General features: G+C 45.2%; 1 protein-coding gene across 1 annotated transcript; it reads right to left on the bottom strand.

Annotated features, from left to right (window-relative positions):
* Window positions 1-5,448: 5,448 nt before the first annotated feature.
* LOC109306362 lies at window positions 5,449-9,415 on the bottom strand. The gene is made up of 2 exons (XM_019529704.1): window positions 9,302-9,415; window positions 5,449-6,664 (listed from the first exon to the last, which is right to left on the bottom strand). Exon 2 carries the CDS (start codon window positions 6,635-6,637, stop codon window positions 5,633-5,635), a length of 1,005 nt encoding a protein of 334 aa, XP_019385249.1. The 5' UTR covers window positions 6,638-6,664; window positions 9,302-9,415; the 3' UTR covers window positions 5,449-5,632.
* Between the last annotated feature and the right edge of the window lie 1,465 nt (window positions 9,416-10,880).

A 10,880-nucleotide genomic window follows, 5' to 3' on the forward strand; every position in this document is an offset into this window, starting at 1 on the left:
GGAGGGGTCACTTACTGTATCACCAGCTAGCAGGGGAAGAACATGTCCCTGCTGTGCTCGCTCCCGTGCCAGGACGAACTTGGAGGTATGGGCTGGGGCTATGGGGAAGGAGGAGCCCCTGGGTCCTGGGCATGACCACTAAAACTGCACTCTGGCAGGGTCAGGAGGCCTGGTGGGACTGCCAGTGGTGCGGCAGGCCAGGAAATGCCAGGACCGAGAATACCCCTGGTGAAAGGTGGGTAGGAGGCGCCATAACCTCCAGCCACCACATGCACGCACACAGTCCTGGATGGGGAAAGCCCAGACTTGGCATGTCTTTAACAGGCCTGTGGCTTGCTGATTGCAGTGTAGTTGTGAGGCTCCAGGTGAGCTCAGCTTAGCTGCCTGGGATGCCAGCTTTCAAGTTGAAAAACCCATATGTCAGGCTGAGGAAGCACCTGCAGATGGTGTGCCTGGATGGAAGAAATAGTAAAGAAGCCAAAGGCTGGCATTCAATGCAGGCGAGAAAGCCAGCCAGTGAAAATGGAAATGGAGGTGTCAGGAGGTGATGGACAGGCTGGGGGTGGGGGAGAAGGGGGATGTAGCAGCACAGGGACCTCCTGTAGGTAGCTGCTTATGTACCTCCTACGTACAGAGGCTCATACTGACATTGGAATTATGACATGCTGCAACCTGCTGCACATCTGACTCCCCAGGTACCTCTCCGCTTTTACCTGCACTGCCTTCTGGCTTCCTGTTACAGGCTGAGGAAGAAATGCAGGTGCACGGGGGTAGGTTTTCATGCAAGGTGTGAGAAAGCCCAGTTCCATCATGCTGAGGGCATGACTGTGCAGACGGCAGCTTCCTGGCACTTGCTCATCACAGCTGCAGTGGGCATTGAGGGAGATACCTACATACAGTCCTACCAAAAAATCCACTACTCTGCCCTCTGAGATGGAAAATCAAATCGAATGGTTCATTTCTTATGGTCAAAGACTTCAATCAGACTCAGGAAACTTAACAACCCGCCTATCCCCATGACCATGCATCACACTTGCTGATCTCAAGTTTATTTGATTTCCGGAACTTCCTATATTTGCAGGAATTAGCTGATATTCTCATAAGGGGCCCAAGTGCTTCCTGCTTCTCCTTGGGCTAAAAATATGCAAAAGGCCTTTTGAAACACTGCCATTTCCAGCAGGAACCAGCAAGTGCAAAACAAAAAGGCACTTCAATTGTACGTTGCACCTCCAGCAGCGTTCTACTCCGATTGGGTCCCAGTGTTAGCCATACCTTCCAGTTGGTTTTATTAGATTCAAACTAATCCCAGCCCCTCCCCCCCTCATAGTTTACAATAAACTTCCAGAAACACAACTACATCCAACTGCCCAGGACAGAGCCCCCTGCGCTTGACCAGCAAAGCTGAAGTATACAAAGTGCTAACAGTTTCCCGGCATTGTTTACTGATGAGTCTGCTGCAATTGCTTGTGAGCATGTTACCTGTGGGGGCTTGTTAAATATTCACAGAAAACAATTGCGTTCAAAATTATGCCTCCCGCAAACTGAACGTTAAGGCCACCTGTTGGTACACAAGGCCTGAGAGTATTAACATACTGATCCCAAGAGCTAGTCCTGTGCCAGCTCATGTTTAAAGTTACAAGGCTGTTTTCCAAGAGTCTTGCAGACCTGTGCCATATGAACTAAGGACTAGGAACAGTCCAGGGCAGTAATGGACAGAGTAAAGGGTAAAGTAGGGTCCAGCATAGGAGCCAGGACTTCATCTCTTTTATCTCATCTCATCACCTTGAAAGCTACTGCCTTTGTCTTAGAGTAACGGCACTTTGCCACTGTGTCCCGATCAAACACAACTGATTTTCTTTTTTTTATTTACTAGTTAGTTAGTAGTGGTACCCACAGACCTCATAACGGTGCCAGGGACATGAGCACCGGAGAGAGAGGAAGCTAAAACACAAGCTGGATTTTTAAAATGTCTTTTAAAATATCTCACCAGAGCAGGGTTTGTCTTTGCTTTACCCATTTATTTAAATAATCCCAAGCACAATTGTTTCCTGATCCTAAACTGGTGCTTAGGTATTGGAGTATTAGGCATGAAATAATTAATAGTAAAAAACACAGGAATTCTCCTTTTCTTTTTCTAGGTCCCCATTCCCAACAACTAAACCAGATTTTTCACCAGGGCTTATTCTTCAACCTAAAACACCCTTTTCCCAGACTATAAGCTGGGCAAGGGGGCAGCCAGTGAGAACTTCCCAGGGAACATCAAAGTGTGCAGGAAAATCCCACCAAAGGTCCATTTACAAGTATAGTACTCAGCATGTGTGCCTAGAGTCGTGCTTGGGGGTCGGATGCACTTGATGTTGATTGCCTTCTGCTCTGGACTGCTGGAGGGGATGCTCAGCGGCACATTGGTAGGGTGTCTTCCAATTGGTAGAGACATCTTCATGGCTTCCTGAGGCTAGCTTCATGCCTCTCCCAAAACATGTTACTGTACCCCCATGGCCTTGCCATGTAATAGCTCTTTCCTACGGCGAAACACGATTATTTAATTATACACTGTGCCAACCCAGTGGTTACCCCGCTGTTGGAGAACTGTACCCACTGCTTAGCACATCCATTACACTAGTCTCGCTCTTATCTGTCCCAATCTGTTTGCTGTATCCACCCATTGTCTCCTTTTTGTGCTTACATTGTCAGATCTTCTGGGGAAAGAGAGGGGGACTCTGTAGTTATGCTAGTTTGCAATGGTTTTCTGGCCTATACTGCAATGTTCTCTATTTTAGGCTCAGATTATACAATATAATCAGAACCAAAAAGTAAAGATAGCTGGGGTAATCGGGTCCTACAGGCCGCATGTATATGCTGGGGAAGCAAATTCTTAAAATGCCATTTTTACACAGTAACTTCTTAGCTCTTTGCAGCTTAAGTAGTTATGTCAGCCTATAGGGATTTCTTTTTTTGTTTAGCTGCTAGAACTTAAAAGTGCCATTAAAATTTCTTTTATGGGTGAATTATATTCCAGCCCCTTTGACTGCCTCCTTCCCTCCCAGTGCTATTTAAATATGTTTCTCAAGTCACATTTTTATTTCAGCATGAAATAATGGCATGAAAACAAAGCAACTCAATTGACTCAAAGTTGGAGTTATATTGGATTTACAGAATGTAAATGAAAAGCAGTGTTTGGGCCCTGGTCTATTATGCACACCTTGGCACGCTCAGTTTGTACTCTTTCCAACATTCCTATTTTCTTCTAATATTGATTTATCAAATAAGTATGGTGAATTTTTTTTTAAAAGGAACTCGTTTGAAGTTGCCTTTGCTTTGTAAATTGAATTTTATGTATACATGATGCTGCATTTTTATTAGCCATCACTTTATACTCTGGTGTAGTATTATGTAATATTGAGTTATAGGTTTTTTTCCTAGTAGAAAGCTTAATATCAAGAGGTTCCTATTCACTAGCATGAAGGCTGCTCCAATGTGCTGGAAATCCAGACTCGATTAATTGAATCTGCTGCAGTGTGCTAATTGCAGCCTCCCACGTCTTGTGTATCAGCATCCCGGAGCTTAAAAATGGTGGTGGGGGCATTTAAATGAGCTCGTTGAACGAGCTTTAGGTCAGGTGCCTCCCCCCCCCCCACCATTTTGAAGCATGGGGACATGAGAGGCTGCAGGGCTTTAATTAAAGCAGCTCGCCAAGCCGCTCCAATTAAAGTGCACCCCCCGCTCCTCAAGCACATGTAAAAGTTCCCATAGGCTTTAGCGTTGTTAAAGAATGATCCAAGAAAGTACCTTTTTTTTCCCCCTGCTGCTATCATCACATATTTTTTCTATTGCTGAAAATTTTATGCACTATGGAAATAAATATATAACATCACATTTCCAGATAGACTGGGCTTATAAATCTGGGAGAAATAACAGAGGAATTAATAGATTAATAGATTTTTAAGGCCTTGGAGTCACCATTATAATAAGCTAGCCTAACCTCCTGCCTAACACCGATCAGTAAACCAGTTCATTAATGTCACTTTAAAAAAAATTACACCTGTGTCTTGTCCAAATTTTTCTAGCTGCAGCTTTCAACTATTGGAGCTTGTTCTACCTTTTCTGCTACGTTAAAAAGCCATCTTCTATTAGCAGTCTTTTCTCCGGCAAAGTATTTGTAGACCCTTCTTTTGAGCATACTAGATAGATCAAGCTTCTTCTCTCTCACATTTGGGGTTGCTTATGTTTTCCAGGCTTCAAATCATTCAAGCAGTTTTTACTCTTTCTAGTTTCCCAACATCCTTTGCGATGCGTGAACTTCACAGCCAAGCATATCCTTCTAATAATGCTCTCACTAACATTGTAATCAGAGACTACACCACCTGCCTACTCATATTTTACATTCCTTAGCATATGCATCCAAGGATTTGGATGCTTTTTTGGCTACAACATTGGACTTGAAACGTATGTTCAACTAGCTATTTACAGGGACATGGGAGCCCTTTATGGCATCACTATTTTCCCAGACACAGCCCATTATGTTTTTAGTGGGACCTGCATACTTTGTCCTAGACAGATGCCCTGTATTAAAGCATATGTACACATGAGCTCACTTTTCCCAGCACTGCAGGACTACCTGTGAAGCTGACCCGTCCCCTTCCATTTTACCGGCAATGAATATATATTTTCAACTGAATCATTTCTAAATATATTGATAACAAGTGACCTGAGAATAGGAATCCCTATGGACACATCTAAATCTTCCCTACCATCATAGGATGAGAGTTCCCTATATACAATTTCTCTAACTAACCATAATGAATGAATTAGAAATGGAGCTGTTGGACTGCAGGGAACTCGATGGGAATTGCATTGCTAATTTATTCCACTCCCTGAGCACCACTTGGAAAACATCGCCCTTAGTTTCTCTGACTCTTTATTTAATTTTTACGATTTCTTGTGCTATAGCTGACAGTTAAAGCTCACTTGATTCTATTTATAACATCTTGAATGCACAGCCTCCGGGTTTATTGCCTCTTGGTTGATATGACTGCAGTTTATCAGCAGATGCAGGTTTGAGGACAACATATTTTACTTCAGCAGCACTCATGCTGTTGTGCCCTAGCCTGCTTTCTTCTCTGCAAATGGTCATCCCTCTCTGTGTGGAAGTGCTGGGGAGAGACAACGGGATGCAGAGCGTCCTCATGGAAACTTCCACCTTCCTGGCAAAGCATATAAAACAGCAGCTTCCCAGTCACTGCTCGTCTGCCTTCCTCACCCCAATACGCTTAAAGGACTGAAGCTAAAATCTGTTCCCCCTCTCTTTTTCTACAATGCATTCATTAGTCCCACCCCAACATCTTGGATCTCAGTTACTCAAGCAAACTCTCTAACCTAAGGGCTGGCCTGTGAAGGAGTCTGAGTATTTGTCAGTGCCTGCTGGGGGAAAACGCGGACTGGCCAATGAACAGTGGAAAATGACTTTTATTGCATGCTGTTGCTCTACAAAATGGTGGCATTGTTCACGTGGCAGCTGCGCCACGGGCAGATCTAATGTACTTTATTCGGCAGACGTTGCATCTATGCCTTGTGTTCTTCAGGCTCCGAATTATGGAGCAGCAGCATCCAGGGAGGAACTTGGGCACTAAGTTCATTCTTCATCTACCTGGATGATGTCCCCTACAGCCATCCTTCGGGTAGATTGTCTCCTCTCCAGGGTGTTTCCACCAGTCGCGTTTTGCCCAGCTCCTTGCTCCCTGTGCTTCTTGGCCAGGTTCTCCACGAGCCTGCTTGCATCAGTGAGGGTCTTTTGTGTTCGTTGCCCCACGATTTTCTGCTTTGCCTCCTCTGTGTTTGGAGCCATGGCCTTCAAGGGCTTGGCTAGACGGTGCTCTTCTTGCTGCTCTTTCATCTGCCTTAATCTGAAGCGGCGCTGGGCAGTGGTCTGGCAAGGACTGGGGCTGCCATTGGGAATGCTGGCATCTTCATGTGGGTCGGGTACTTGTGTAGCATCTCGCTTGGCTTTGGGGGTTAACTGCTTACGGGATATCACCGGGGTATCTTCAGCATCTGAAGCTTTTGCCACCTTGGAGCCTGTCTCCGGGGGCAAGATAATTTGCACCTCATACAAGGGTTTGGTGCCTTTCGGTGAACGGGGCCGATCTTTGTTTTCTAGTGTAACCTTCTCATGCAGCTTTATCTTCTGCAGGTTTTCCAGTTCTACCTGGGCCAGATTTCTCACCCTTTTCACATGGGGCTCACTGCTGGCGGAGCCAGTTGTCGTGAGCTTGAGAGCAGCCCTTTGAGCTTCTGCCTGCATGCTCATAATCTTCTGGAGCTGGGCTTCTTTCACGTCCCGGGGAATCTCCAAAGGAGCCAGCTTCACCGGCCTCTTCAGAGCAAGGTTCTCGGTGCTGCACACCTCATTCGCACGAGACAGGCTGGGAGAAGTGGCTCCTTCTCTCTTTAGTTTCTCAGCCCGGAGTTTTTTCTCTCCCTTGTTCTTAGCCTCTGAAATTCTTGGAGAAGGCGGGTGAAAATTAATGGCTCTGGACTCACTCCCCATCTTTCCACCTGGCGGGATGATGATGGGGTTTTTCCCCGGTGGCAGGTTCTTGACCATTACTTCACTAACTTTGCAGTTCAGCTTGGGCATCGGCTTTTCCTCTGCTGCTGGAGCAACCTGCAAGAAAAAGTAAGCGTGAAAAGAAATCACTGCTGTGTGCAATACTTCTAGCCACCATCAGCTATTAGGAATAAGATTGTAGAGCTTGCAAAAGTAGTGCTTTGACATCCCTGCAAACCTTAAGGCACTAAAACCACAAAACATCAAGCTTGGAGGTGGGCTAATAATGCACCTACCCCCACTGCCCTGCAGAGATGGTTACACTGCCACTGGGTCGAGAGGCAGTCTCCCATAGTTGAAGGGTGCCACCACCAAGGCTGGTGAGCTTACCAGGATGCTTGCAAGGAATCCATCTCATTTATGCTGACTCCAAAAACAAAACTGAGCAGTTTAGTAACATGTTGTATTCCTCCCTCCTCCACTCAATCCATTCACCAGTCTCTGAGCAGATCTGCTCTGTAGTCCCAGTAGATATACCAGAACTAGCTTTAAACTAGCTAGTTTGGGTACCAGTAAGAGTCCAGGTGTGGCAGTATGGAAGTGAACACAGGATGTCTGCTCAAATACTGATTCAGCTGACCCAGGTGGTTTTACACTCTGTGGTGAGCTCCAAGCTAGTCGAAAGCTAGTATGTCTACACCATACTGGGGGCACAGCAGTGACTTTATCATTAACCTATAGAGTCTGTGCCTTTAATGTGCGAGCTCCTCCTGGAGTGAGCAGGCCTTTGTTTCTGTCTGGGAATTGCCTAGCAAATCCATGAAGAGTAGAAAATAATTGCTACGTTCATTTTTATGGCGTGTACAGTGAGTTCCAAGTACCACCCAAAACCAACATGGCTCCCAAATACATCTCTGAAACATGGAAGATTGTGAATTTTAGCTGATTTTGGTTTTAAACTTCATTGATGAACAACAAGAAAGATTTCTACATGCCCTTGCCTATCTGCCATCTGCTACCGCTAAGGAAGGATACAGTGCCTTATCTGCACAGAGAGCAGATATCTCGGTGCCTTATCTGCACAGAGAGCAACTCCCAAAGACACTCTCATGAACCCAGATGAACAGGCCTCCACCTTCAGCTTCCACTGTACAAAAATGAAGTTTATTTTCTACCTATGGGGACTTTTAACCATCTTTTAATTTTCCCTGAGCCTGAGGATGGGTGTGTACACCCGACAGCTTGCAGAAAAAGAACATTTTTGTGTGACTTCTTAGTTGGCCTAATACAGTGTATCGTCTCTGAACCAAGAGTTCAAGTTTTGCATTTCTTTTTGTCTCAGACCAACACAGCTACCAAATATATCCCCAACTACTACCCGCTACTCTTTATAGTATAGATGTGGTTTGGTTTCCAATGCTTTTGTCTCTTAGATGAGATACAGCAGTCGCCAAGTGTTGTCTTTTTGCATTTGGCAAACACTGACTTCCATTCTCCGCAGCCCCCAATCAGTGTAGGTGCCCTAAATACATGTCCTCTCCTCTGCCTATTAGAAGAACCCTCTTTTCTTTTATCATCATTATCATGATGCTCTCTCCTACCTTGGGGGTCTTCAAAAGGAGGTTAGATAGATATCTGGCTGGGGCATTATGATCCCAGCACTCGTTCCTGCCCAGGGCAGGGGGTTGGACTCGATGATTTGTTCAGGTCCCTTCTGACCCTAGAAACTATGAAACAATCTTCATCATCAAAATACCAGCAGCTCTATAGAAATAGGGATTGTTACTCGGTTATGGAGGCAGCTTGGTCTAGAAGATATGGGACTATCACAGGACTCAGGAAATCTGGGCTCTGTGAGCTCTTGAGCAAGCCTTTTTGATCTCCGTGCTTCTGTTTCCTCTCTAGCCTTTTACTCATATTCCCCTGATAGACTGTGAGCTCTTTGGGGCCAGCGCGGTCTCTTACTCTGTAGGACAGTGCATTAAGTGAAGCCCCTGGATTTATTTGCATGTACTAGCCACTCTCATACAAATGAATCATTGCATGATCCTAGAAATTATTGTTCCCAAGCTGGCTGGAGGGCATGAACCAGTACACTCAGCAGCCTCTCAACCGTCGCCTAGTCTGACCCTGAGATTCTAGTTGCAGTGAACTGCAAAAAAATCTAAATTTTGCTCACAGTACCTTGGCTTATAATTACTCTTACAAAAAATACAAACAAAAAATCCCCCTCGGCAACACATTTTTAAATGCCCATATCATGCCTTTCCCTCCTTCCACCGAACAGGTCGGAGCTGTACGCACAGCCAGCTGAAAAACAGATTGAAAGCCAATGGAGACACAGTTAAAAGTCTGTCCTAGAATTAAACTACAAACAGCAAACAAGGAGGGAGAGAGAAGTTGGTCTAGGGGAAGAAAGGATGGAAAGGTAATAACAATTTAAGCATCCAGGGGGAATTCCACATACATCGATGATGATCCCAAAAAGGCGAAGTCATACAACATAGTTACTTAGTTAACCTGAGATGATGGGTCCTCAGTACTAAATTACCTCTAGGATACTACACCTTGCAAAATCTCTAGGCACCTAACCTAACACTAGTTGTTGGCTAGCAAACAACTCCAAACACAACTAAACCCAAACTGAGCCAAGCCCATAGTACAGCCAGTTGAAGCGAGTGGCTGCTGTACTGTACTTTCTATGAAAAACCACCACTAAAATTCCAAATCGGCTCCAAAGTTTTTTCCCCTTACCTCTTTCCTGCTTTGGTCTAGTTTTGGTTTTTGGACAAGTGAGGTTCAGAAGTTCGCAGTCCTTCACCGTGAAGAAAAGTTCCCCTTCTGAAGAGGAGCTATAGAAATGCTCTACCCCACCTAAATCCCATTAATGGCCTAATATGAATGCCCTTAATGCCCGTCCGAACCTAATGCGCAGGAATAAATTTCACCCTGTATGTCCCCTGCACACATTACTTAATACCTAGGCTGAGTGTCCATCTGTTATAGACATAATACTACTTAAGTCTTAATTAATTAATAGGCTTAATCTTGCACTGGTAATTGCTCTGTGCACAGAACTCCCATTGCAGTAAATGAGACTCATGTACAGAGCAACTATTTGCGGCTCTTAGGATCAAAGAGGCAGTGCCAAGCCAAGCAGACATTACTTTTTTGGTTAGAAGCCATAACAACGTAGTTTAAGCGTTTTCCTCAAATGGCTCAGATTGAAGGTGGCGTCCACTGAAATCCTGCATAGTGATGGCAAGACAACTACAGAAATCACATGGCTGCGGACAAATAGTTCACGCCAAATTAGCAGGTAAAGAGACTTGTCCTGTGTCAGTGGTAACTGCGTATACACCTGCTCGTACCCCAAGGGTAAGTGGAAACTAAACCGTGGTTGCTTTGCCCCGTTTCCCAATCTAGCTTTCACTTACTGTGGGATAAGAGCAGGCACACAGACAGCTACCAGGGAACACCGGAGGTGTGGTAGGCCCATCCTTCCCCACTAAAGCAATGCAAGCTGTCCTGTTATTCAAGTCCTTGGTGAAAGTGGCTCCCAAATAAACTATCCACTTTAAAATTATGTTTTATTTTCACCCAGGTCCCATAAGATATGCAACTTGATCGCCAGGCACATGTTTCTTTAATGTTCACTTTTACCTTGATTTCAAGACAGTCTCTGCTGCAGTTTTGAAATCCTAACTATTGAGTCTGCATCCAGAGGACAAGCTTTTCAGACAAGCACAAGTGAATTAGGTACTTTCCAAAAATCCCACTACAAGTTGGAAGCCCTGGCTCAGTGAAGAGGGGACCAGTCCTGTTAGATCTGAGGCCTTTTCTGCACAAATTTCACCATCCTGCCCAAAGGGATGGAACTGGATGGCATGAAAGTGCTGTCCTCCAACCTTGGCGGCTGGGGTTTTCTGTGAATGGCAGTGTCAGTGGGATGCACATTGATAGCCCACAGCTGCCAGCAGGACCATAGCCAAAAAAGAAGGCCAGGCCCAAGGTATGTTCTCTCTTCTGGGTCTTGGGCTCAGTTGTCCCTGCCAAAGGTGCTGCATTGCAAAGGAACAGGGGAGAGTTACAGAGAGTATGGAGCTAGATAAACTTGGCAAAATCTGCCGTGCCTGTTTCCTACACACCACTACCTCAAGCTAACTCCAGCACTCACACAACTTTCTTCCTCTTGTGCCCCAATTGCAGGTTTTACAAAGGTACTGGTATTCAACCTGTGGTCCGTGGACCCTGGGGGATCTGCTGACTATGTCTAAGGGGTCCACAAAAGATGATCAAAAAGTATGTGATTACCCACACTTACAATTCAAAT

This window comes from Crocodylus porosus, unplaced genomic scaffold, assembly GCF_001723895.1.
Source record: "Crocodylus porosus isolate Cpor-Errol unplaced genomic scaffold, CroPor_comp1, whole genome shotgun sequence".
In the NCBI taxonomy this organism is placed as follows: domain Eukaryota; kingdom Metazoa; phylum Chordata; order Crocodylia; family Crocodylidae; genus Crocodylus; species Crocodylus porosus.